General features: G+C 40.6%; 1 protein-coding gene across 3 annotated transcripts; it reads left to right on the top strand.

Annotated features, from left to right (window-relative positions):
- Positions 1-32: 32 nt before the first annotated feature.
- SCG5 (secretogranin V) lies at positions 33-27,991 on the top strand. Of its 3 annotated transcripts, none has more exons than NM_001291758.3 (6): positions 33-104; positions 1,134-1,366; positions 14,778-14,927; positions 17,904-18,016; positions 22,910-22,963; positions 26,554-27,991. In NM_001291758.3, the coding sequence occupies exons 2-6, from the start codon at positions 1,153-1,155 to the stop codon at positions 26,647-26,649; spliced, it is 627 nt and encodes a 208-aa protein (NP_001278687.3). In that variant the 5' UTR covers positions 33-104; positions 1,134-1,152; the 3' UTR covers positions 26,650-27,991. The 3 variants fall into 3 exon arrangements, with proteins under 3 accessions (NP_001278687.3, XP_040557067.1, XP_040557069.1); XM_040701133.2 differs by having other exon boundaries at positions 33-210; positions 26,554-27,248; XM_040701135.2 differs by lacking the exon at positions 33-104 and adding an exon at positions 884-1,042 and having other exon boundaries at positions 26,554-27,248.

Below are 27,991 nucleotides of genomic sequence, written 5' to 3'. Positions count from 1 at the left end.
TGCGCGGCAGCGCCAGGTGCCCGGGGGGGGCCGGGGCTGCGCACGGAGGATGCGCGGCCGCGGAGACGCTGCACCCGCAGAACCGCGTCGGGAGCGGGACGGAGGTGAGTGCGGTACGGCGCGGCTCGGGGCTGGGGCTGCCGCCCGGCTTCCTCCGGCTGCTTGCCGGCAGCGGCGGGTAACGCGCAGAAAGCGGGCGGATTTCTCTAGGTAGCGAACGGCGGTTCGGGCTGTGCGAGGCTGCCTCCTGCAGAGGCTGGCGGGGATGTGCGGTGCGCTGGGAGCCGCGCGGGAGAGAGGGGAATATTGCTGATGTTGTTTTTTTCAGCCATTTTTGCCTCGAAGTCATTGTAGGGTTCCTGGCGAGGGGCGGTGGAACGCCCTGACGTCTGGTGCGGGGAAATCGGGCGGCCAAAGGGGGGCCGAGGGGGTCTTTGTTTGGTTAAGAGGTTGGAGATAGGCGTTGCGATCATAGTGTGACGGGAAAACGAGCGCTGGGAAACAAATGCTCTGTTTAAAATTCAACCTGAGGCAATAGCGATTAGTTTAATTCTGTTTTTGTGTCTAATTAAGCTGTATGTTGTAGCCATTTAGTCAAAGGCATTCAGGGGAAACAAATGAACCCTGCTTCAGGTGGGAAGATGATGTACGTGCGGTAGGCAGCCTCTTGTCTTATGGCAGAAATAAAGCCACGAAGGAGGTGGCTCTGCTGCTCCCAGTGCTTGGTTTTTCAGGCAGTGCAAGCACACAGCTTGGGAGGCATTTCCCATCTGAAGAAGGCTTTATATTGAGCCCAGAGGTTTATAAAGCAGCATAACAAACGCGTGGGGGAGGGGAAACCAATTTTCATTCAATGAAGCAGTGGATCCATTTTGTTTGCAGCGGCTGCTTAATGAGCACTGCAGGGAAACACAGAGTAGAAGGCAGATTTGGGCAATTCACAGTCTCTTTTTGTTGTTTTGTGTTTTTTTCTGAAGGGAAAAAGCTCTTTGCTGTTCTCCTCTGGCCCCCACAGACCTTCAGCTGACTCTAGAAGCTGGAGGTAGTGAGCTGTGATGCGTAGTAATGAGAGGAGAGTTATTTCCACTTCGTTTTCACTACCGTTTCTAATGGGATCCGTTTATTTTTCCCAGGCTGCAGCTGGCTGCCAGGATGGCAAGCGCCCTGCTTTGTACCACAGCGTTCCTGCTGCTCTTCGGGTTGGCCTCGGCTTACAGCCACAGCGCCAGAACTCCGGACAGGGTCTCTGAAGCCGACATTCAGAGGCTGCTCCACGGGGTGATGGAGCAGCTGGGCATCGCCCGGCCCCGTGTGGAGTACCCAGCGCACCAGGCCATGAACCTGGTGGGCCCACAGAGCATTGAAGGTACCTGGCTTGTGGTGAATTTCTTCGTCTGCTTTAGAAATAATTACTGCTTTGTACATGTATCTATGCAGAATATCCCATGCTTAAAATCATACCTTCAATCAAACCATACCAAAGGAAATACCTTTCCTACAGCAATTCTTTGGGCTAAAGAAGCAGTGGTTTTCTATGTACAGGCTTTGTAGTAAAAACTACATTGTCTTGGAAATTATTGTTCTCTCGTACCTCATAATAACACAATTTGCAAAATTCTTCCTTAATATTGAGTATAACTATATCACGTATACATTTCACATGAAACAAATGTAAGCTGTAGGCCCCAAATCTCATGGTTTTTTGGAAACATTTGTGGACCAGAGGAGACCAAACGTTTGCAATGTCATGCAAGGTAAAGGAAGAAACCTTACTGAGGGGGATCTGACATTCCCCAGAGGTCTGTACAGCATCAGGGGAGGCACCAGTGATGCAGTGCGCTGTGGGGGGGAGGAAGGGGGAGAACACAGCTGCCCTTTTCCCTGCTATGCAACAACAGCACCTGAAGACTGTGTCGCTGTGATGAATGCAACAGGCTCGGGTTCATTGTTTTGGCCAGTGGTTCTGGTCTCGCTTTGTGTGGGTAAAGTTTCCTTGGAATCAATCTCTTCTAACTATGCAAACCATCTGAAACATCTGGCTCAAATGTTAGGGTATTAGGGTAATGCTGCAGAATGCATTGCTATTTGAATTGTAATGAACTGGCCCTTACTTTGGGATTATAGTAAAACGTTGAAGGGATGCAGCTCAAATATTGTCGTTAGTGTGCAAACATCCCAACAGAGCAGAAAATCTCAGCCCTTCTCTCCCTTGACATGAAGCCGCTTTCACGAAACATAGTTGTTTTGAAGTTCACAGAAAGCCCATGTCCATTTTTTCTTTGCATTCAAGTCTAATGACTGCTTTCACTGAAAAATTGCCCTAATGAAGGCTGAGGAGAGAATTAAGCCTGAATATGCAATTCTACATGATCACTGCAGACCTAAATGAACTTTCATCTCTGTCTATTTTTCTGCACATTTAAATGAGAGAGAGAATAGGATAAAGAGTAATATTTGGTCTGTGCTATTCCCTCCTTTATTAATGCTAATATGTAGAGACAGACTGGTAGTTTTGGTAATTCTGGGACTATTTCTGGTAAACTTCTGGTAAATTTCCTTTCCATCTCTCTCTTTATCCCCTTTCCTTTTTCCTGTTCCTTTCCACTGTAGAAGCATAAGAAATAGCAAATCTCTGACTCTTGAGTTTTTCTATATTCACGTACAAACATTATATATATATATATTATATATATATATATATATATAAAGCAGAGAAATTGGAACAGATATGTAAATCCAACCTTCACGTCAAACTCTTTTCTTCGTCAGTTCTTCTGCCATAAGATTTTCAGATAGCAGCCACTTGCTCTTTCGTCGGTTTCTTCTTGTGGTTTTAGTCTGCCTGTATGGAGAGTTACAGAGCTTTCTGCTAAAATGGCAGATTAGGAGTCGAAGAAAAAAAAAACACTTCTGAATGTTTCAGAAGTGTTAATTCCAGTTATGAAGTTAACATGTTCTGTCATTATACATGATATTTTCTTATCTTGCCTTTTTAAAAGGTACATATAATTCAGTAAATATCACTATGAGTTTCTATTTAAATATAGACTGTGCATTATTGAACAACTAATCCAACAAAACTAGAATTTCGTTCTCTACCGGTGATTTTAACTATAACCTTATGAAAGACTTCATAGTTCACAATACTCTATTTTATCCTCTTTGCATATTTATTTTTGCATAATTTCAGTGAAAACTGTACAGTGGGTTGGACTTTTAGATTCTACTTTGGAAACTGAACTACTAGCATGGTATGGTGAGACTCAAAATAGTCCAGTTTTGCAAGAGGTGCACAATAGTCACACGGGTGGTATGTGTCTGAAAAGCTGCATTTGTGACCCACCATCTGCCCACTGATCCATTAAGGCCGTGAGACTGATGCTCACTTGTGCATCAGGTACCTCGTGACCATCACATAAAGACTGGAACTGAGTAGTGGCACACGAAGCCGCAGTCTGGGTTGAGACATGGAAGCCAAGAAGCCCGCACCTGTAGTGCTGGTGTTGGCTGGCAGTGGTATTGTCTGAGTGGCAGAGAGAGGTCCTGTAAGTAATATTCACGGAAGTACGTGTAGCAGTGGTAAATGATTTATGGTTGAGCTAAGGAAGAGATAGCTGCATGGTTTTAGATGGCATCAGTTCATGCTCTTATGGGTTTGCATGTGGGCTTTCCCTAATACAGTAACACGGTCATCTCTGGCTAATGTATACAAGTACTTTTAAAGACCTACAAGATAATAGGAGGAAAACTAAGAGGTAAGGAAAGGAAGAAAGAGAGGGGCAGAACTACATATTCAACAAAAGAGGTCAGTGAAAGTTTTCTCTTTAGTCTAAGTAGGAGAGGCAGGGACTGGAATATTTCATAGCAAAATAGGATTTTCATAGAGAACATCATCAGTAGCAAAATGGTAATTCACTAAGTGCTCTCATGAGATACTGTCTTCACTGGGAATTTTTTGCATGAAAGTAGTGGAAATGGGTATGAAAGTGGTATTATCTGCGAGAAATTCTGGGCTGCCCAGAGTGTTGACATCCGTCCATTTTTCAGACCGTGGTTTGCAGTGACCAATGTGGACAGTTAAAGCATGGCTCGTCTCATGCCGGTGTCATCACCATCAGCCCACAGATTGTTCTGGAGTACATCTGTTTCTCATTTTGACCAGATCTTGCACCTCAGGAAAAAAAAAAAAGAAATGAAAGCAAACAAAGTTTACCACTTACAATTTAATAAATTTATTGTGTTATTGCAGAAAATTGTTCTGAACATGTTTTTCTTAACAAGATGTTTTTGTCAGAAATTGCACCATCAACTCTAGTGTACACCCACAGCTGTGTTGATAAGTGCGCATGCCATCAGTTTCAGCAAAGGCAGGATTCCAAAAGATTTTCGAAAGGCCAACACTTCACCAATTATGTGTGTACTCTTGCAGATGAGGTGCTGTCAAGAAAAAATAAGTTGTGTAGCTTTGGAATTTGGAAACAAATTTAAGCTGCCATAATATAGACAAGTTTATGCTAACTGCCTTATTATAATGAAATGTTTGCAAATTTCTGAGTGATTATCATCATAACCTTTTCCAGCTGAATAAGAGCTTAATTTTATCCATAAAAATGCTATTGCTGTTACTTCATAAACAGGTTTCCTAATTATGCCCGTTTTCCATCTCTGGTATCTACATTTTTTCCAGTGTTATTCATCATATTCTGACTTAAAACCACCAAAAAACAGTGTTTCAAGGAAATATATATGGTCTTTTTTTTTTCCCCCTAAAAAGGTTTGGGACTGACTTGGCAGTAGTCAGCAGTCACAAACTTGCTGAGCACACAGGACAGCTAGGAGATGGGCATGCTTCAGAAAATGAATTTATCTGTGCCTTCTCTTTCCAGAATGACCAGATAGATAGTTTTCTTCCTGATGGGCAAAACCAAACCAAACAACCAAACAAAAGCAACAAACAAAAATACCCAGCAATATACAACTTGTTAATTAAAAAGAGAATTTACTGTCTTGTCTTATATTGAAGTCTATAAATACTTAGAACAGTAGAATCATTTGAGTTTGAAGGGACCCTTAAAGGTCCTCTAGTCCAACCTCACTGTGATGAACAGGGATACCCATAGCTAGGTCAGGTTGCTCAGAGCCCCATCCAGCCTGACCTTGAATGTCTCCAGGGATGAGGCATTCACCACATTTCTGGCAGCCTGTTCCAGCGCTTCACCACCTTGACTGTAAAAACTTCTTCCTTATATCCAGCATAAATCTCCCGTCTTTAAGTTGGAAACCATTTATCCTTGTCCCCTTGCACACAAGTCTAATTTCTTTGTCCATTTGCATTTGTCTACTTACCTGTTATCTCAGGTCAACGTGCTGAAATGGGAGTAGAGCATTGCAGGTGTTTGACAGAGTTTAATCTACCAAGAAATTACCGTGAACCCCCCAAATTCAGTGACAAATGAGCAGATTTGCTTTCTGAACGTGCTCCAGTTACTAAACACAGCAACCCCACACTAACTGCTGTCATTTCTCTAGTAATACTTTCTCTCTTTGTTACTTTATCTGATTAGAAAGAGGCATGGCAGGGACTAAGCAGTGCTGCATAGAGAAGTGGAAAAAAGCCCAAATCTAGAAAATCAAACAGTTATTTAATGAGTAACTGTGTTTCTGTGGTTACTATTTTGTTGTTGTTGTTGTTGTTGTTTTTATACTAAAGTACTGTATGAGTAATGCTATGCTACGTTCAGATTTCCTACTGAGAATAACGGGGCTGCATCTCTGTTAACATTGAAGAGTAAAATAGATGCCTTCAGCATTTCAAAAACTGAAGCTTCTTTTTTCTGCCAGGCAGGGAGTTTATGAAGCGAGAGACCACGTTGTTTTGTTTTCTTTTCTTTTCTTGTGTGCTTATAAACGGTGCCAATATGTAGTTTTGTCGGGGGGCAGAAGGGGCAGAGAGGTGAACGTATGTGTGACAGCAGCGGAGCATTAACATCTCACTTAAACACACGGGGGCACCAGGAGTCCAACTCGGGTAGTTCGTAGCGCTTCGAAACGGTAAGAGAAGTCTTTTAGCGTTGCAAATATCGTCTCCTTACATTTTGTTGCCTCTCTCTTGATTTTTTTTGTTGTTGGTTTTGGTTCGATTTGGTTGTTTTGCTTTTATTTCTTAGAAACGTGAAGAGCAAAAGAGTCACAATGCTGTAAACCTCAGTGAAAACATTCGATAACATCTCTTAAATCCTGATCTTTTGTAGGAATATGGAAATACGATGTCTCTTTGGGAACACGCAGAGCCCTTTACTCTCCTGCAGGGACTGCGTATACCAACTGAGAGAAGGAAGGCTTTTGTTTAGTTATTTTGAAGGGAAATATATGTTTGGTTTTTGTTTCAGGAAAAAAAAAAAAAGAGGGGGGAGTTAGTGTTTGCCTGGTTGAGATGATGAAACTCTAAGAACCATTACCGTAATATTTTTACTGAGAACTGACAGTACAGACTCTGTAAAAATGGCACTTTGCACGAAATATGCTTGCTGAAAAACCATGCAGAATACTCACAGATGTTAATTACACCTATTCAGTTTCCGTTTTCCTAATAAGAAAATCAAGAGGGACGTTGCTTGCTTGCCTTGCTGTCTGCACTGTAATGCACCTACAAGACTGTCACTTGCTTCCCAGAAGGACACTGCAATATTCTCACGAGAGAGAGCTGCCCAAACTTTTACTGGTGAAGGCACTTTGTGAATCCAATGCAAGAATGACTGATCACCACCTACTTGCTTTTTGGCTGCTGTGTGCTATGCTTGCACCGCAACGCATTTGTGTTTCCTTGGGTGATGGGGACCAGTATCCACAGGCAGTGACAAGTGAGCACCCTATCAGTGCATGCGGTCACATTATGGCTCTGTGCTCCGTTTGCACCCCCCGTGCCAGCAGCCAGGGTAGCAGTGCCATCGCTGGGCTAGCCCCGTGCTGCTGTGCTGGCGCAGACCTCCCACAGCCAGTAGGCTGCCTCGGGGCCATTTTGCGGTGTCGGTTTGGTGCAAAGGGACCACACAGTAGCTCGGGATTTGGATTGTTGCGTCTGTTCTATAGAGAAAGTCCTACTGCAGTTCAACATAAAGTTACATTCACAGCGGGTCGTCTTCTGCTGAAGTGCACAAGAGCTCCATCAAACAGTGCGTTATGTATCTGACACTGAACAGACAAAATCGATCCCCAACATCTCTCCACGAGTCCCTGCCTTCAGGGATTTGTTGCTCTTTTGTTTTCTTTTCATATCACTGAAAAGATGCAGCAAATATTATTTCAAAATTAAATATGGGCATCTTGGATTTGTAACGTAAAGTGAAAATGGTAAAGCTTTTTTAATATGCTAATTTGTACAGGCTTTACTGAAAATACTTATGATTTTCTTTGCATTTTACTCCCAGAATTATGATGTCAAAAATAGCCAGAAATAAGATATTGGGCTGTGGTGCACGCCCCAAGAGAAGCAGTGTGGAATGCTGATTCTGTATTTAAAAGTTAGGAGCCAACTGACAGTGGTGCTTTAGAGTGGATTTTCTTCATCTGAGCAAGTGATGCGACAGAGTTTCACGAAGAAATTGCATATGAAATGGATTACAGCTGTAAATCCGCAAACGGGAAAAAATGAGGTCAGATGATTTATTTGTTCTTTATCTTATTAAAGAGTTAGAAAGTTTGGCCCATAATATCATGGTGACAGGAGGGAGTGTGGGTGTCACTATCCATCCCTTGGTTATCCATTCTGGATAACAAAGAAGATAGAGACCCCAGCTCTCGGAACCTCATGTTGACTTTGTGACTTGTTGTGTGGTACAGAGATCTGCTGTGGGTCACAAAACCATCTTCAGAAGGTAATTCCAAAGGACAAAGCAGGTTGAGATGGGACTCTTTGGGGGAAGACAGGTGGCAGGACTGTGTGGGCTGAGGTGGATTTCATGTACCTAAAGTTCACTAATCAATTAGAAGGGGATTTGACAAATGATTATACACAAAATTATGTATTTTACATGTGGATAGGAGGAGATTAACTGATAAGAGAGATAAGAAATCTGACGAGAAGATGAAAAATAATAGCTTCTGTGTTATCTGATGCTTTGCAGTACACTGTTTTCTTGTGTTGGCAGACGGTATGTAGAAATTTAACACAAGATTGTGAAATCTTAAGTATCAATGAAAAATGCCCAGAAGTGTTTAAAAACCTGTCAGTGAAGATTAGCTAAATTATGATGAGTTCTTGTATACTAATATTTTTCCCTGCTTGTCTTTCTCATGAATAAAGCAAGTCTTTGGGTACATTTATTAGGATTTATACCTTTTTGTAATTGTTCTCACATCATGTGCATTTCCCCTGCTCCCATCTGGATTTTAAATTAACTTGCAGTAAGAAAAGATTCCTTTATTTATTTAGTTCTATGAAAAGATATTATAAACTTCTGGACAAAGAGGAGATTCTTGCTTTTCTTGGTTGTAGTGCAGTGTGCAGCAGATAGGATCTCTGGCATGCTCCAGGGGTTTCCAAAACTATTCTCCTTGTGCTTCCCGAAGTGCATGCTTTCAGCAGTGCCTTCACAGCTGCTTAGGGAATGAATGAGGGGCAGAATGTTCCCGGCCACCAGGCAAGAGGTTGAAAGAAGCCAGTTCCTCCCCCAGGGATGCCCGAGTGCAGCAGGTTGCCTGGCCCAAGTTCCTTTCACAGTGCTGGAGAGCAGCACTCGGCCTGCTCCTACCTCTGGTGACTCCATTAGGTGCCAGTGCCTGGCTAGGTTGGCAGTGAGGGATCTTTTGGACATCTCAGAGCCAGTGTCAGTGCAGTAAATAAAAAGCCTCTGGTCTTTATTTGGCAGAACTGCATTCATAGGAAAGAAATAGCATCCCATACCTCATGAGATAAAGTAGGCAACCTGCTTCCTCTGTTTCATAAAGCCACATGCTGCTCAGATGGTTCTTGGCAAGATCACTCTGTGCCAGGTGCAGGTGTGTGCTGCTTCCTGGACACACTTCTCCATGGCCCTGCTGATGATGCACAGAAGCTGGAAGCCAGTGTGGCTAGGGCTGCAGGTTGTACTTCATATAAATAGGAGCTTATCTACATGGTGAAGTGAGAAAGCCTTCTGCTCAGGGTGCGGGGCAAATTAATATCACCATTACAGAACTGCTCAGCTGAAGAAGACATAAGATTGTTTTTGTGCTCTGTCAACAAGTGAGCTGCTGGATATTTGTATTGTCTTTGCAATTTGAATAACAACTAATAATGGCATATAAGCTACTGTTATAAATTCTTTGTGAGAGAGGCATGGGCGTCTCTTGGTCCCAGCTATTTCACAATAAAAGCATTTCATATATTAAATATTTGTACTGTTTGTAATTAAAATATGGGATAAAAGTGAACCATTCACTGGAAATTAGATCAGTAATTGTGTGATGTGTGTGCTTGAAGCTTTAGAAAAGACATTGAAAGAAATGTGTCCCTTTGCAGAGAAAAGAGAAAATAATCTTTATAGTTATAAGAATTTTTGTACCATTAGGAAGAGGAGAAGCCGACTCTGGAATCCAGGATGCTTGTGTGAGTGAGTGCAGTTGTAGTTTTCTTGGGTTTCCACATGCATGCTCTTGAATGAGTAGGGAGGCTGGCTAGGCTTGCATTTTTCCGTTCTTGATTCTCCTGAGCGAGTTCTTCTATCTGTTCTTTAATTTAGCAGCTTCTCTGGAATAGAAAAATGAGATCGTTTGTAATTTCTTCTTTGCCTCTCATTTCCTGATCTTAATAAGTCTCAGCAACAAAGAGTAGGACTCTCCTGGATGAAGCTAGCTGAAAATGGGGAAAATAGTACTGGGGGCTTTAAAGCTTTTGGTGATGTTGGAAAGGATAAGGAAAATGAAAATGTGTTGCTTGCTGGTTTTTTTGCTTTTGGGATTTTTTGGATAGTCTGAATTAATCAGATTAAATGGTGGGGAGTCTTGCAGTTAATAAAAGAAAGGAAAAGAAAATTAGTGGCTGGTGTCCGATTTTAAGATGCAAGAGCATCAGAAAGCGCACTGGCAAACTTACCTTTGATTAGGGATTAGACATCCCTTTTGAATGACACAGTGACATGGGGAAAGTAGGCAGAGCAGAGTGGCTGATGTCAGAAGTGCAGGATGGAATGGAGAGCTAACAGAAGGAAAATGGTCTATCTCTGGATCAGAGAGGACTCACTGGAAAAGGTTCTGAAGATTTTACCGGTGATAAGAACTAAGAGTCTAGATTAGCAGAACATTTTGCACAGTAGCAAAGATAATATTGTATCTCTGTTTAACACCTGTTTAAATTTCACTTATTAACTCACAGCTGAGAAATACCAAAGCTGGGATGCTTTTTGCTGGAGTTCTTGGGCAGGTCGGTTTGCTTCACACGCCTAGTGAAATGCAGGGCAGCTGCAAATAGCTGCCAGAGGAGTCTCCCTGTGTGAAGAATTCCTCTCCAGCATCACATTTCCTTGTCTATCATTTCCTGTACTCACCATCGTGTGAGGAAAAATGGCAAAAAGTTGGACATGTCAGACAGGTTTTGGTACACTTCATCTCCTGATAGCCCACGAGACCCTCACACGGGGAGAATGTATGGCAGTCCTCTCTTGCAGCTCATAGTTCTTGGAGCTTGTGCAGATCAAGATGGAAAGAGGAGAACTTCTTACTTGAGGGAATGCTTCCCCACGCATCTGGGGAGGGCTTGGCTACTTCAGGAATCTGCTCCTAAATGGAAGTTTAAGAGCAAAAAGTGAAAACCAGGGCAGCAGGAGTTACTCTGCTAACAAAAGTCTTAATCTGGGACCCGGGATATGTTTACTCACAAGTGACACTCAAAATCTGTTCTATTTTGTTTTCCTAGGCTGATTGGCCAAACCACCTCTTCTCTGCATTTGTAAATGGGGTAACCTTATCTATACAGTGACGCAGGAAACTGTTCTAGTCAGACTGAAAAGGAAGCACGCCCCATTATTTCTCTTGAAATGTTCTATAATCGTTTTACAATTTTTGAAAACCCATTCTCTGGCTTTGTTAAAATGGCTCTATCAGAGAGCAGGGCTGGCTGTTTGTACTCAATGTGAAGGATTGCTTCTGAGAGCAGATTTGATCAGTTGTTTTTTGTGCCAATAATAGAGGTAGCAGCAACCAGAACTTCAGCTTTTCCACCAGATCTGTTTCATCCGGGAAAATATTTAATACTGGCAGGAGACTGCTTACCCCTTTCCCTTTCCTTTTCCCCTTTCCTTCTTTCTCCTTCTCCTCTTTTTTTTGTTTTTTGTTTTTTCTTTTTTCCTTCCAAGAGCGCAGTGGTCGTGTTGTCCTCCCATACACGTGGACAGTATTGCTGCTACAGAGAAATGAGCTTAAAATGCGTGCACTCAAGATTTCAGTCGTTCCAGGTACCTCCAATGGAGATGACAGTGGCAGTAGGTGAGATAATCAAGGAGGTCTCCAGAATTGCATGAATGCAGGGATGCATTGATCCATTTTTTCGTCTTCGCTCTGCAACAGTTCACAACCAGTATCAGAAGATGGCTATGTGTATGCATATGTTTTAAATGAAACTCAGAGCTGAGTTATGACAATACAGACCTCAGTCCAAAAGACCTAAACTTCTAGATTATCCTGTAGGGAACTAAAATAACCACGTGCTTTCAGAGACATCCCAAGCATGAAAGGGAGTGGGTTGCCTTAGTTTCTTTTTGTTGTTGGTTTTTTGGGTTTTTTTTTTTTTTTGCTAATATGAGGTGCACAAAAGCCGTTGCAGAGATGGGAAAAACATAGGTCTCTCCAGCCTGCTCTTTCTCATTATTAGGAGTGTTCTCTGTATGATTCCTCTGGGTTTCTCTAGTCTGGTTTCAAACAGTTCAACAGTGGTGTCTCTTATGCTGCACTTGGACAGGGAGTTACAAAAAGTTCCTCAATATTTAGTCTTCTTGTCTTTTTCCTTCAGTCTCTGCCTCAAGGTTTGGTCCTGGTTCAAGAGAGCCATCTCGTGCTATTTTTTACATGGCAGTGTATATGTTTGTATTCCAATGTTTTGACTTGGTAGCTGCCGTGTGTTTAATTCTGATATGTTTCTTCAGATCAGTAACATCACAATACCCAAACTAATGCAGCTTGTGCATTACCGCACATTATGCTCCCATTTGGTATATTCATAGCATTTCATTTTTATTATTGCAGTCTTGACTGAGTGTGCTATTTATCACAGTTAATAAGGAATGAGCTTCACTAACGCTATTAAATCATTCAAGTGTGCTAAATTATGGCACCAGAGCAGGTGCTATTGTCTCCAGTTCTTTCAGAAAGAAAGGAAAAACCCTTAAATGATCCTGAACATTTATACCTAAAGGAAACAATCCTTTATATTAATATAAAAAGATTGTTTTGCACTCAGTCAAAGGGATTCTTGGCAGTCAGTTTAAACTTGCATGTATATATAGCACACTGGAGCCTGCTAAGTACCTCTGTTTTCTTTATGGATGGAGCTTTGGTGCCAAGAGGTCTGCACCACATGCAAGGGTAGATACGCTTGCATCTGATGGATTGTCCCATAGCGAACCACATTGTATACAGGATGTTCAAACACGTATTGATTATGTGGTTCTCTCGTTTACAGCAGAATCATAATCTGATGCTTTTAAGTACAGATATGCAATCAATCTTCATGCGAGGGAGCTCAGAACAAAAGAAAAAATTTATGCTGTACGCTACGTGTTTGAGTGACATTAGATTACATGTATGTTATACGATTTTTAATGCATAACCATAGCATGACTGTGAATCCATACAGTTCTTACAAGCATCATCTTTGTTGATTATGAACTGTAAATGTATAATAAAGTTATAGCATGTGTAACTATTTTCTGATTTTAGAGCCAGTTCTCGTGGTCGGCTATGAGGGAAAACCTCATAAAACACAGTTGCAAAAAGTTTTAATAGGACTATGTCTATGTTTGTTACATCGGTGTAAAACCTACTTTCAACATTGCATTACAGAATAAGAAACTTGTATTTAAAGGGAAAAAATAAGCAAATAAAATTGAAATACTTATGCTTATACACTAACTGGTACTATAATGCCAACATCCAATTGGTCTTTTGCAATCTCCAAACAACTTGACAAAACTAATACTTCTCAGTGTAGAAATGAATGTGAAATTTCTTAAGACTACCTAAAGTTAGCAATTTCCAAAAGGCAGAGCTTTAGCTCACGATGCTTAGCTGCAGAGGGGATGCAGTTTCTGTGGGTAGTATTTATTTGTGACTCAGGGCAGGAATGCTTGAGTTCTCCTGGAGGAAACTGCATTTTGGGAAAATTTGTTCCTACCTTTTGGATCTGTGGAAATTATATAAATTGAAAATAGGACTATATAGTGATCAGACAGTGATCGTGTTACTTACCCAATTCTATCTACATTCACACTTTAATTCCCATTTTCCCATTGTTCAAATTCCTTTTCTTCTCATTCCTTGTTAGTGGAGTCTATCAGGGGGCTGTGTGTTGCTATCCTTCCCTGTCCAGGGTTGTACAATGTGTTGCTCCGCCATCACGCAGATGTCTCAGTGCTCAAGAGCCACATAAGCTGTTTCTGCAGTGTGTGTGGCATCTGTTTTACGGCAGGGCAAACGCTCGTACTTGGAACTAAGTTTTCATTTGTCTAAAATTCAAAAGAATGCTCTACAATAGCATTTAGAAAACTGCTCAAGCAGCAGGGCTTCAGCACTTAGATACATTTGACCAGTAATGTCAGCACAGAAAATGACAACCTTGAGCACACGTGTAATTGTAGAAAGGAATAAAGAGAGACTGGCCTGAGCCTGATTCCCAGACCTCTTGTGGAAGTCAGAATGGAGAAGTGCAGGCTCATGTGCATGGGAGGAAGGAGAGCCACACTGCCTTCTCTGTTCCCACTAGCTGTGGCACACTGGTTGCATTGTGTTTGCCCAGGAGCAGGCAGCAACTCTCCTTGCCCTGCCCTGTGGGGTTACAGTGACCTGCTGCACTGCCACAGCACAGCACGTTGCTGCAGTGATCTTGTCATGGTGCCCAGGACCCACAGGGCAAATATAAAAGCATAACTCACCTGTTAAGAAAAGATGCAAAACTAATGGATGCAATGTTTTGTACCAAAATGGCTGCAGTGTAGGTATGTGTACATAGGAATTCCATTAACAGTTTGGACACCTCATCACTTTTCACCAGGAAATTCTAATTTGCACTCAATAGATGCTTCAATGTTAAAATATTTCTTTATGGCTGTATATAACCAAATTTGGTACAGTGATCCCTTCCTATGACTGAATTTATTAAGGTATTTCCAGGCTGTACGCATGGGACCATTTATTTTTATAGTGTCATTAACTTGGCATGATGCTGTCTTACTGTATCTTCTTCGTTTACTACTTGCCGCACTGAATCATAACATCATCAGTGAGTGAGGATGATTGTGAAGTAAACATTTTAATTTCTGTTATTGTCTCATGTTCCTTTTTCTTTGCCTTTACTTACCTACAACTTACATAGTTTAAAAATTGAGAAAATTAGGTTTATAATAAGCAGCTGACTTTGTTTCCTAGCTTCAATTCTCATTACTGAAGTCATCTGATTTAAATCATGGCCAATGTTTCAAAAACAGAGTTTTGAAACTTAAACTAGGATCTGTCTCTGCAATTTTTTTTTTTTTGATTGGTCTTACACTTTTCATCTTGTAAAACAACTGTGTACAAATCTTCTTTGCTAGGTGGTGCACACGAGGGCCTCCAGCACCTGGGTCCTTACGGCAATATCCCAAACATCGTGGCTGAACTGACAGGAGATAATATACCAAAGGATTTCAGTGAAGATCAAGGCTATCCTGACCCTCCAAACCCTTGTCCTATTGGGAAAACAGGTAACTCTGCCATGGCCTTCACACTTCTGTACGGGCTGTGCTGCTGGGCTTTCTGGTGATATCCTAAGCAGCACAATGCTTATCACCAGTGGGTGTTTCCTTTCATTTTGTATGACAGGAACAGACTTGTAGAGCAATCTGGTGTTCCAGATGAGATTTCTTTTAATATGTGCACCTCCTGTACTGATATATGACTGCTAGAAAAGGTGTGGGGAAAGAAATCAGCTTGACCTTGGAGGAAAAGATGGCGAGATTTATAAGAGCATCTTGTTCCTGAGGGAGTTCATTGTTAGGTTGGATCCTGAAAAAAGTTATCGTTCTGTACTGATGAGGTTTACCCTTATTTTTAAAACTTTCATTGTGCCAAGAGGAATGAAACTGTCTGCCCTGATCTCCAACCCAGACCATGAGTCAATATTTAAGATACCTTGGCTCCCATCCACACGGCTTTATAGCTCACTGAGGGTGCATCTGCGCCAAGAATCGGAGCACTGTGTGGCCATACCCCAACTCATTACCAGTGAGAGAGTCGTGCAGAGCAGCTGGGGAAGGTGATCATGGTGCGGTACCTGGGACACCCATGGGTCCCTGCCATATCTTGGGGCTGGGCACATCGTCAGTGGTTAGTGCTCAAGGACCTCAAAACAGCACTTTGTGTGCATAATATAGACATACAACTAAGGAAATGGATCTTTTTCCTGATATTTGAGCCAAGGAATGATTTCCAGTACTGAAAGTAGTAGTAAAACACTCATTGGCTGCATTGGAAGCTGGAATTGGGAATGGGAATGAGCACTTCTTTTTTGTCTCTCATTTTTTATTTGTGAGCTAAGAGATCTTTTCAAAATCTTTTCTGTTTAGTCTTCATTTATGTTCCTTGGATAATGCAGAGCAGTTGGCTGTATTTTTATTAAAACTGTTCTAACTAGCTTAGAATTGATAAAAAAAGAAAAAGAAAAAGAAAGTCATGGGAAGTTTTGCAAACAGTGTTTTTAAATTTCATTCAAAAATACTAAAAAATCAAATAGTTTTCCCCGCTGACCTCTATTACAGCCCATTTGGTGATGACGATTGTGTCTCTTCTGAAAGAACATATCATCTTCCATTTGCTCATTGTGGCTGTTGTCTGACAGGTTGCAAATGATGGTTTTCAGGTTTTCTCACACACAGTAACATGCTTCTTAGATAAAGAGGAACGTTTTTTGCTTGCCCATCCAACTTGTGTTAGTGACCAGATAAAAAAAAAATAATAATAATACAAACATGGCTTCCAGAGAAATTACTCAAAAATCCTTTCAATTTTTCTTTCTTAGGTGAAATAAAAGTTGTTGTTCAGAGCAGTACAGTCAGACCTGAGCACAGAAGGAATTCCTCGAGAAGTGTGGTCTGTGCAGATAGATAAATTCTGCCATAGGTACGCTGTGGGTGAAGATAGCATCTGCTAGGATTAGAGTAAAATGTTTTTCAGAGCCTTAAATGGAAATTCAAGTGGTGACTGTTAAAACTGTATTATGCATACAAATTACCGGAGGCCTTCCTCAATCAGGTCTGTGGATTTGCTTAATGGAAAACAATTTTTCCAGTCACTGTCTACATATGCACATTCCACAGCAGGAATACATAAGCCTCAAGCACTTGAGCTTGAAGACTTTTTGATTAGCAGTCACAGAGGGCAGACATATGTCCAGCTGCTCATTGGGTAGAAGACACAAAGGCATAGACACCGCACCGTGAGGAGATAATCCATGTTTCTGTTGTCACCTGCTTCCCTCTCGGGTTAACCCTGTCCCTTCTAAGACTGATATAATTTTTAAGAAACTATTAAACTATAATGGTTACTGGGTTAGTTAGCCTTCGTGGTTACTTTTGCTCTGTTTCTTACTGGTGATGCATTTTTTTTCTTCCTAAGGAGAAAAGAGAGAAAGGAGAATCCACTCAACTTAAAATAAGCCTTAGTGGATTGCATTAATTTATTTTTAAGTCAAGTCTTGTCTGTTTCCCACATCCAAGGGAAAACAGTCCCTCTGAAAGTTTTTTACGAGATGATCACACAGGGACAGAAGGGATGGTCCCCTCTGGAATGTCTGTGCCTGCAGATGCAGCAGTTTGGCTGCCCCACAACATGCCCTGGGTGCTGGGATCTGTTTGGCCATGGCTGGGAGCTGGTGGGGCTGCAAGCACTCGATGCTGGCAGTGGGAAGGGAGCCCCACCATCAGGCTCTGCACAGTGGGCTGGTCTGGCCCCAAGTTCCTGAAATGTTGCTTAAAGATCGCTTATTTTGGTAAATAGTCCATAGAAGAGTTTTTAAGAGGATATTATCCTTGATGTGACGCTGTCTGCAAAATCATTCATTGTGATAAAGGAGGTTTCTGCACTCATTATGTTAGTTACTGATCCCCAGAAATGTCTGGGGTATACAACTCCTGTACATTGCTTTTTTTAAGGGAACTTATGACATGTAAACAATCCTCAGCCATTTTCAACAAAGTAGCAAGCCAGAAATGGAGCTCCACCAAGAGCTACTTAGTGCAGGAAACTGCCTTTGCTTACAGACTAGTTTCGCCATGAAATTCAGAAGTATTGCCTAAACAATTTCTACCACCTCCTGTGGGCATTAAAAAATGAAAATAGGATCCCTTCCAAATCGGCAGAATGTACAGTTCTATGTAAAATTAATCTCAATCACTGATTTAAAAGAGAAACGAAGAGGAAGGAGGAGAACTTGGATAATAAGTTTGTTTAGTTTTAGAGTTTCATTAAGTTGTATTCTTCAAAAAAGATTTGCATACATCCTGAAGAGCTCCTTTCAAAAGAAACAAAGAAAAACAACAACAACAAAAAGTACTTTCCAGTTGTCCAGTTGCTTAGATGCTTTTTTAAACTTTGCAATTTAACCTCATTTAAGTTTGCTGCTAAAAGTGGCACAGTATTTTAAAGCCACTAAACACTCTGTGCTTTCTAATGTGCTTCTGCAGTGGATGATGGGTGCCTAGAGAACACCCCGGACACCGCAGAGTTCAGCAGGGAGTACCAGCTGCACCAGCACCTCTTCGATCCAGAGCACAACTACCCCAACACCGGCAAGTGGGTGAGTACTTGCTTCTTGGTGGGTCTGCCGCACGTGGCCCTGGGCTTTGTTGCATGGGATACCGGGAGTCACAGGGAGCATAATGGGCTCACTGCTGGTAGAACTGTCACCCTGAAGGGAGCTTCTCAGAAAGATGAACTGGCCCTTGAAAATGCAGAAATAGAGGCTAGGAAAAAGGATCGATGAAAAGCCCGTGGAAGCAGAAAATAGAAATACTTCTCTCATTATGTCCCGAAGCATGACAACTATGTGTATGCGTGGTAAATGCAGCAAACCACATTTCAAACTGCAGTGCGCTGTAACCAAACTCAGTGCAGATTTTAGCACAAGCTTTCAAAACATAGCGGGGCCTCTGTGAGAGCCTGGCACACACTGGGCTGGAGCGGCCCTGGCACAGCAGCAGGTCCACTCCATACCCCCAGCATTGCCACCCAGCTGCGACTTCCCCTTCCGCTGCTGTTGCCTTGTGTGGAGCATCAGTGGCCTCTCCCAGAACTGTGTTACTGGATTTCATTGAAAACCTATTTTATGCATTACATGCTGCACTGAGGGCAAAACTCTTGCTCTACACATACAATACTTTCATAACTCCAGCTAGACTATTTCTGCAGGCTAGAGGCTCCAAAGAGAGCTCTGCCGCTTAATCTTAGATTACATCAGATGAATGTCCAATCCCAAATCCATCTTCAGGCGCCAGGAAAACAATAACAATGATCATAATTTATGCTTCTAGAGCAAATCACGAAATCTCATTATACATTATTACAGCACTTTTCTTAAGATTGCCCTAAGCCAGCGCTTTCTAAGCATGTATCGATAAATATACAAGTTTGGCAGCCTCTTCTTCTGCTGTAATTGTGAGACAATGATTCATCATTCACGATCAAACCAGTGTAAGATTTATAGCCTTAATTACTTATGTGAGTGCTAAATTTCTGGAGAGAATCATGCCAAAAATCCAAATTTTGGAAACCCTTGTTGCGTTCTAAGTAATTACCATCAAAGGTTTTCATTTTAAAAACACCAGATGGTGAACTTTATTATTTATGCCAGATAATGCTGTTAGTTTTCTTATTATTCAAAAGTAATTTACTTTCATAATGCCATTCTGAAGACTATAAAAACACTTCTGCAGATCTTTGGCCTGCAGCATGATTTCAGAATCAGTGTACGTATTGCGTTGTCATCAGCAACCTATATACTTAACAAATGATAGATAATCACTAGTGAGCATTGGCCTTTTTTTCATTTCTCCATCCATCACTGCTAATTCAGGGAAAAAACTACTCACACGTGGATTAAAAAAAAGAGCGTTAGGTCCCAAGCAGTAATCATATCTAGCTACAGTGGAGCCAAGCCCAGATCTTTTCGATTAGAGATGAAACAGCTGGTAATGTACATGAGTAAATGTTCTGCCGAGATCCAGGAGTATCGCCCCAGCTGCCTCCTCCTTGGATATCACTGCACGTTAGAAAGATTAGGAAATACACTGATAGTGATTTTATGGCTGTTTGGGTTATTTTCCCCTCTCTGGAATAATAATTGTGGAAAAGTGCTATAAAAATCAGCTATTATAAAGGTTTAGTTGGGTGACCAACTCTGGTGTTTGCAAGGCTGAGGGACTGGTGCAGTACCCAGTGTAGTGTATTTCACAATGGTAAAATAAGTTTAGAAGCTGTCTTGCGTAGCAAAGTGTGATTCCATTCAGATGCCGACCATCACGTGTAAATATTTGCTAATACATATGAAGTTATGAATACATAAATCATGATAAATGTACACTGGGTTAGGAGAGGAAAGATACAGGGGGAATCCTTCTGTCTGGTGGGAACAGTCTCTGTTGATAGGGCAAAGCACACAGCTTACACTCTTCCCTCCTATCCCCTCACACAGAGAAGTCCCTTCTTTATCCTTCATGTGTAGACATAGTGGGAACAGTAAGATGGGGCACTACTCCAGTGTGCAACAATGATTTCTGAGATTTCAGACTAAAGAACTTTTTTTCCCATCAGTTCAGACATTTTTGTGCAGGAGGCAGGTACTGTCCATTTGGGTCGGGCTTTTTTATATTTTGCAACTTGACTCTTTGAATGGCCTGAAGAAGTGTTCTTGGCATCCAAAAAGATTTTCATGAATATACTTGTATTTATAAGACAAGTATATAACTTACATATAAGTGAGGTTTAGAATGATTGAACCCCCAGCTGCTAACCAATACCACATGTAGGGGTTAAAAAGAGGAGGGAAGTTCAGCTGTATTTTCTGATACCAGTATCAGTACAAATAGGAAATTAAAAGCAACAGTATTTTTCAACAACACTCCTTTCTGCTGAAGCAGTGGATGACATTTCAGTCTCAGGGTAGAAATAATGCCAGTTGTGCTTATCAGCTGCAGAGCAGGGAACCGGGCCAACACAAAGAGAGGCAAATAGGAAGCAGGGATAAAAACAGGCAACAAATTGAACTCCTTGTTAAAAGAAGCTGCCATCTCTGGCTTCCTAATTTTACTGAAATCCTGAAAGTAGTCACTCATAGATTTCATTTCATTCCAGCTTCTGTTGCAATGAGCTATGTTAAGTGCATCTTGCTTTGCTAATTGATATCTTAAAATATCTGGCTAGTAATGGTGATTACTTAGGGGACTACAGTGAGTCTGGTGCCCCCCTTCAGTTTCAGACAGTAGATACACATTGTCAAATTCAGTGGAGTAAGATTGGTGATATAAGTTGTCATGCTTGATATTCCTGATGGGCTGCACATTGACTGATATGGGAACAAAACGTGCTCCTGAAAGCGTGCAGCCTTGCTAATGCAATTTCCCTTTTCACTTTTGCTTAATAATTGCGCAAGCCCAGATTTCTGAGCTGCTGATTGTTACTGACCTAAACAAGTTTCCCTGACCTCAGAAGGATCAAAGGATCAAGCTTTCTGGCATTGCTTGCAAGCATTTTAACTCCTGAGTTCTCTTCCTCAAATGCCCACCTCCAAGTACCTGGTGGATGCATAGGAAGATCCAGGAACGAGTACAAAGCATTGGTTCCTTGTGCCATGGTTGTTCCTGCAGCTCCGAAGCCCTAAAACATGACAGGACAACCTCTCCATAATCCTGAAGCCACATTTCCTTGCTGGCCATGAAGCTTGTCTCCACCTCCAGGAGCTCTGTGCCTCCACTCCCTCTGGGCCCCAAGTGAAAGATGAGACTGGGGAGCCCTTCACAGGCAAATTGAGTCCGTTATGCAGTGGGATGTGTTTCTAGAATTGTGACATGCCATTTATTCACACTCGTTGATTGTGCTCCATATGCCCATTTTCTTCGCACTACACGTAATGCTAAAAAGTAGGAGAAACAATCTTAGCACATTCCCAGGCAGACAAGGCCAATACCATCATCTTGAGCAGGAACACTTCAATTGTAAGGAATTTTCCAGAGTGACATGAACGTTAACTTAGGTAGTCATGAAATCCTTCTTATTTCAGCAACAATATTTTTCCTCTCATTAAAAGTATAAATTCAAGTAGTTTATGAAGAGGGGATTCAGTGGTGCTTGGTTTCTACAGAAAATAATTTACATGTCTGTGGGTTTTTTTTTTTTTTTTTTAATGTTAAATTTACGTTTTCCCTAAGTAAGTTTGCACACATGACAAGCCAAGAATGTCTCCCTTGGCCAACTTCATCTCTGTTCCCTTTTGGCACAGTTCAGATAAAATAACTTAGGTTGGGCAAGAGATAGGCCTCGCGAATTTTGGGCTTAATGAACACGAGAAGTACAAAACAGAAAATTTTGGCAGATTTCATTGTAACACTTGAAAATGTTTGTTTTTTCTCATATCAAGGCTGTGCAGAGGGTAGAAGTGTTTGGTGGATTTGTCTCGCGCTAGAATTACACTTTCTATTTATATAATCAACATTAGGTCAGTTGTTTATAACAGAATTAATGGTCTTGTTTATACAGTGCTCAGCTTTTATACATGTAATTCTTCTCTCCTTCCATTTTCAGGTTAGGGTCTTGTTTTGCTTTTCTGCATAATACACAATTGAAACAAAATGTGTTGAGCATGTGTGTGTTATTCCGGACTTTATTAGAATTCACTACTTGTATGAAATATAACAATATGTGGATGCGCTCTTATAAACCACGGTCAGAGGGGTTTTGTGTGTGTTTTTTTTTCTCATCATCATAACTTTCCTTTCTGCCAAGATGTTTTTGGCAGTTTTTAAAAGGTTTGCCATTAAAAATGTTATGGACCAAATGGTTTTTAGAAACTTTATTGAGGGCACTACTTAAACAAAGGAACAGTTGGCGCAGAACTCATTTCAGCAGAACTTTGTTCTGGAAAGTGTTGATATCTGGAAGAGAATAAGCAAAGACAACAAAACAGTAGGAATGACACTGAATGCAATTTTAAAAATGAATTAGAAAATCCCTTGTAAAAAGGAAGTATTTTCGCTTCTGTTCTTGTCACCTCAAGTGTACAGAAAAATGTACCAGAGACAGCACTCCCTCTCCCTATCCCCCTCCTCTTATTTATCTTTTTTTTTCTATTTTTTTCTTTTTTTTATAAATATGTATGTATTTATACTGTATAATACATGATGTGGAACTTCCAATCTATGTCATTATTCACATCCTTATTTGCTAAGCACAAAGATACAGTGCAGCACGGCAGCAAACTGCAGCTTTGTAAGAATTGATGAGCCCGACCGCTCCTGTAGAACTGCAAGTATTTACTCGGGTTTTCCTGCTAACATTTTGGATATATTTATCTTTCCTGTAAAACTACGCACCCATCTAATCTTGCTTCTGAAATGTTCACATGCCAGTATTTAATAGCAAGAGCAGTATTTTAGAAGAATGTAATGAATTTGATGGCTACCTTTTTCTCCCCTTCCAGAGCAAGAATTTACTCTTTGAGAAGATTAACAGTGGTCCAAAAAGAAGAAAGAGGGTAACTATATCATCTAACTTTATCATCTAGAGTGCTAATAAGGATAAAATCATACTGGTGAAATTAAGAATTAGTCTAATGCGTCTGCATTACACCTCAGATAGTCGTAAAGTTGGGAAGCCTCTGTGATAAACTGCTGCAGCTCCATGACTGCCCATGGAGTACAAGATGTAATTTTCTACATAGTATATTGTGTTCAGAAGCCACACTTCAATGCAAAGCATTTGTCCACAAACTTCGTATTATTTGTGGAGATCCTGATTGCATTAGCCCACTCGAAATTCTTTAAGTAAGTTTATTTAAAATCAAATAAAATTTTCCTATTAAAAATATTGGCAAAATTAATCACCTCTTCCCATGCATTTCAATACTCTTTTGGTTGTGAATAGCAGCAGAATTGGCTCTTAAACCAACGTCGTTCCATTAATGTGCACACCGTGATGCAGCTCAGAGTTAACCTCCCAGCTCCGTGTCCCACTTACTGGGTAGAGCAGGAGGAGAGTATTTCTCACCTCACCGGCCCCAGCACGAGGGAGGAGGAGGTGAATGCATCAGAGAAATTTTGCACTGTTCACACCACTGCATGCTCTCTTTTTTTTTTCAGCAGTGTCAGTTTGTCTTTTATCAAAAAATCCCTTTCCGGCAGTGTCTTTAGTTTTGCTGCTGGTGTATTTTTCACACGAAGAAAACAGGGCTTTACATTATGAAGTCCAACTCTCTGCCAAAAAGTAGCTGTGTAAAATACGACAGCGCAGTTTATACTGCAAATTAAGTCAAACTGGGTTGAAATAGTTGAAGTGCAAGGGAAGGTGATTTATTTATTTATTTGTTCAGTTTGTTTAACTCTCAAAAGTAAAGCTTTTGCCAGAAAGGGATGGGCTCAATTCTTACCAATTCACACATCACTGATAATAGACACGGTTCGATTTTAAGTAAGTGATCTACCTTCAGCTTGGTGTCTGCCTCCCACTTATCCTTAATTTTCAAGTTTGATAATAGAAAATTACTAGAAAAAGTGTGGACACCTTATTTTAAGTCTGAAGTAGAATTTACTCCGGAAACAGGAATATTTACTGCTCATTAAAACAGTGTAATAAGTGTAATACAGGCACAAGAAAAAGACACCCATTTTTTGTTTGTATGCTGACTGATATAATCAGATAGATACAAAAGGAATAATGGCTGAAGAGACATGACAGCCCTGCGGCCAGGGACAGCCCAGAATTCAGGAGATGAACCTTCACCTTCTTGCAGATGAACCTTCACCTTCTTGCTTTACAGCAGTTTTATTTTCTTAGCCCAAGTGTATCATTTAGATGTAAATTATTATCATTGCAATCATTTCTCTATTATTTTGAGAGTAATACTCTAATGGTTACTTATGCTGTAATGGACTACTTGAAATTTTCACTGCATCAACAGACTGCTCTTGGGGATCAGAACAGCCCCATTTTTAGACTAAAGCATGTCATGTCTGGAATTTGGTTGTCCACATAGAGTAAAGGTACTGTATCTATACAGTGCTGTACAGGGGTACCAGGGGATTATGCAAAACCACATATTCTGTGTTTATATACATCTATTTTTGTAGATGCATATAAATACACATCCCCACACACATATACATACCTATGTTTCTTGGATATACTGAGTATACGTTTGCTTTTTGCTACTGTGTTAACTATTTGCACTACGCAGAGTAAATGAGGCAGCCCCCAGCAACCTCTAATTTAACTAGTGAGTCTTCCTTTGCTGAAACTGGGCACAAGCACACTCTGATCCATAAGCTAAGGTCCTCAACGTCTGAGAGCTCTGTAACAACAGAGTTACACTGGTGCGGGCTTGGAGCTGTGCATAGAGGTACTCACGAACCCCACTGCTTCGAGTTCAGCACAGCTGTATGGAATTAAAAAAATTTGGTCATATCAGCCAGAATTTATGCATTCTATTTTGTGTTCTCTTTTGTCTGCTGAGGATTCGTTTTTTAATGTATTCTCATTCTCTTCTACTTTATTTCAAAAAGTAGCTAGCGAGTACCATTCCAAAAAAAGACCAATTAATCTTCCTAAGAATCTTCAAATAATTCCTAGAAGTTTATGCAACAGCTGAATTTCACTAAATTAACATTAAACAGAACTTCTTTTAACAAACACAAACAAATCATTTACATGTGTCTTATTTTTAACAATTTAGAGCATTAAATTAGTGTTAGTTTTATGTTCAAAGATTTTTCCACATTCATTTCTGGTTCTTACTATTTCTCTGTTTTCACTTGTAGCATTCAGAAACAATACAACAAAGCAAAAGGGCTGCTCTGTGCTCTGATCTAGCATTAATGATCTCTTCCCCAAATACAGACAAATCCAAGGGCTTAGGCATAAATAGAGACAAATCCCAAAACTTTTCCCACTTGGACAGATAGTTATTTGAAAATAAATATTTTGTGCATTTATCAGGGTTTTTTTTGTTGTTGGTTTTTTTTTTTTTTTGCCTTATTTTGAACTCGCAGGTTTTAGTAAGAGAAGCATCTCAAGAAAAGTAATTTCTATGCTGCAGCAGCCTGATGAAAATCAGGAGATACTGGAAAAACTGCATTCCTCCAAAGTTTATAGTTAGAGAGGCAAATAATTTTTATTGTCATCAGAAAGCAGCACCAAATTTTTTGTCTGTATCTGTGAAGAAGAGAACATATATTTGTATTTTGTTTACACAGATACAGAGGATGTAAATAATACTTATTTTCGAGTTCTGCAAAATGGCTTGATACTTGCAAATACAGTTAGCACATTTTATTTCATCGGCATAGACAAAACTCAAGCAGAGGCTTTCTACATTACCATGATGTCCAAACAACGAGACAAGGTCTGTTCATCTTCAGTCTCACGTTGGGCTGCTTACATGGCGCAAAGTGAAGGCAGGCCCTTGCCAGGGATCTTCTTTCCAGCATTCCCTCCTTCTGGCAGTGGTATGAGGCCATTTCCTACGCCAAAGCCTTGCTTAGCTCAGCTTCTGGGCCAGCAGTTTTTTTTTTTTCCCATTTTTTTCTTGATCTCTGCATCAAGAAAGGAAGCAAGGATGGGTTTCCCAGTGAGGAGATGGGCTGAAGAAGAGGCATTGGGCAAAGCTGTTGTGGTAACTATATTTTCTCCCAGCCTGAGGTCCACCAGGGAGCAGTGATTTAAGCTGAGATGTACCTGTATGCTCCCACTGAGTTTTCTCCTGCTCTGAGGGCAAGGAGAGTAGATCTGCTACCTTTCTGCAGATCTGGGAAAGGAGGAGCATTAGCCCAGCCCGTTCAGCACTCAGGGCAGGCCTCTTCCACTTGCCTGCACTGTGGGGAAGGTAACAGTTATCCTTACAGTGGATTGGACTAAATTCTCATATGCACAGAGAAGTATTAGAAAAAAAAAAAAAAGTGACTGACCGTAGATTTTCTCCCTGGGAACAATTTCTTCTTTTTTTTTTTTTTGTCTGAAAGTATTTGACAGATAAGAAAGATATTCATACATCCACTATTCCTCATTACCTTTTCTGCATTTCCCTGCTTCTAATAAGTATAAATAATTTAATTTTTTTTTTTTTTTCCCCAGAGTGTGAACCCATATCTGCAAGGACAGCGACTGGACAATGTTGTAGCAAAGAAGTCTGTTCCACATTTTTCAGATGAAGACAAGGGTCCTGAATAAGTACAATAAAAATGAATGATGAAAACTCATGCCATCCTCTGCTAGATCGTAATATTGCTTATATATAATCATCTATTAAAATCCTTGTGAATGGCAGCATGTTTATTATTTATATAATTGCAGATGAAAAACAGCTGTATTTATAACAGTATGTTCTCCTAGATAACAAAAATATGGTTCTGTTTTTTGTTAAGCTATGGTAAAAGGACATTTCTGTTGTTTTTATTTTAGCCATGGAGAAAATTTTTAAATGTTCGTCATTTTAATAGCTAACGTGAGGTAAATGGTCTTAATGAGCAGCTTGTAAATAGGAAGACAAAAAAAAAAAATGCCCTGTCTGACTTTAGCATTTAATCTTAAATGTTACTATGTTTGACACATGAAAATTATAGTTTTATGTTTTGTTCACAAATATTGTTACTTAGCAAAGACAAAGTATTTATCTTAACCAGAGAATTTTGGCTTTTGGTCTATTTTAATAAACATTTAAGCAATCTACAAGGTTTGCAAAGTGACGTTTTCCAAAATATTTCGTAGGCTCATCTGTCTCAGTTATTTCTGTGCAAATTTAAAAATTAAAGAGCTGCTTTTTGCATCCATCCACTTGAGTATTTTTGTTAGTTTTAATCATTCCTTGCCCCTGAACCCCTTGCACGTATTCCTTCTTTATCAACAAGAATTAATCTCTGTTCTTTTGCCTTAGCAGCAGCAGCAGCAGCAGCATTTGTGCTTTATGAAATGCTTAAATTAATGACCCTGGGATGCGATAAGTGAAGACAGAGGCCTTTATCTTCGTTAACGAGGATGTGCCAGCATCCTCCAAATGCAGGCCCGGGATGTGAACGTCACTACAGCTGATGGTCTGAAAAGCTGTGGTACCCCCACAACACTGGTAGCTACAGCTGCTCTGCCAGTCAGTGGGAAACTGACACTGTCCTTCTGCTAGGAGAAACTGAGGAACTTTATATGGCAGCAAATTGAGGTCTGGCTTTCTAGAACATGAGAATATAAAATCAGATAAGGTTTTTTTTTATCCTCAGGATGCATCTGAAAACATACAAGCCAAACAAGCTATATACTTGTGGCACTGGAACAGCATTAGCTTACAGCTTTGAACTTCAAATCTATGAAAAAAATAATTGTATGGCTTCCTTTCCTGTCCTACAAAGAGGCACAGTAACATAACAGTGATCCTTTAGATAAAACAGATAAGACACTAACAGATACCAAAGGTCCTAGCTACGTATGATTTAACAACGTCACAAATATGACCATGCATAGCACTTGCTTTTTCTGTCCTACCAGTAAGTAACTCATAATAAATGATGCATGCAGAGAGTTA

Source organism: Gallus gallus, chromosome 5 (assembly GCF_016699485.2).
Source record: "Gallus gallus isolate bGalGal1 chromosome 5, bGalGal1.mat.broiler.GRCg7b, whole genome shotgun sequence".
NCBI classification, from domain to species: Eukaryota; Metazoa; Chordata; class Aves; order Galliformes; family Phasianidae; genus Gallus; species Gallus gallus.
This window is presented reverse-complemented; position numbering and strand designations above follow the sequence as displayed.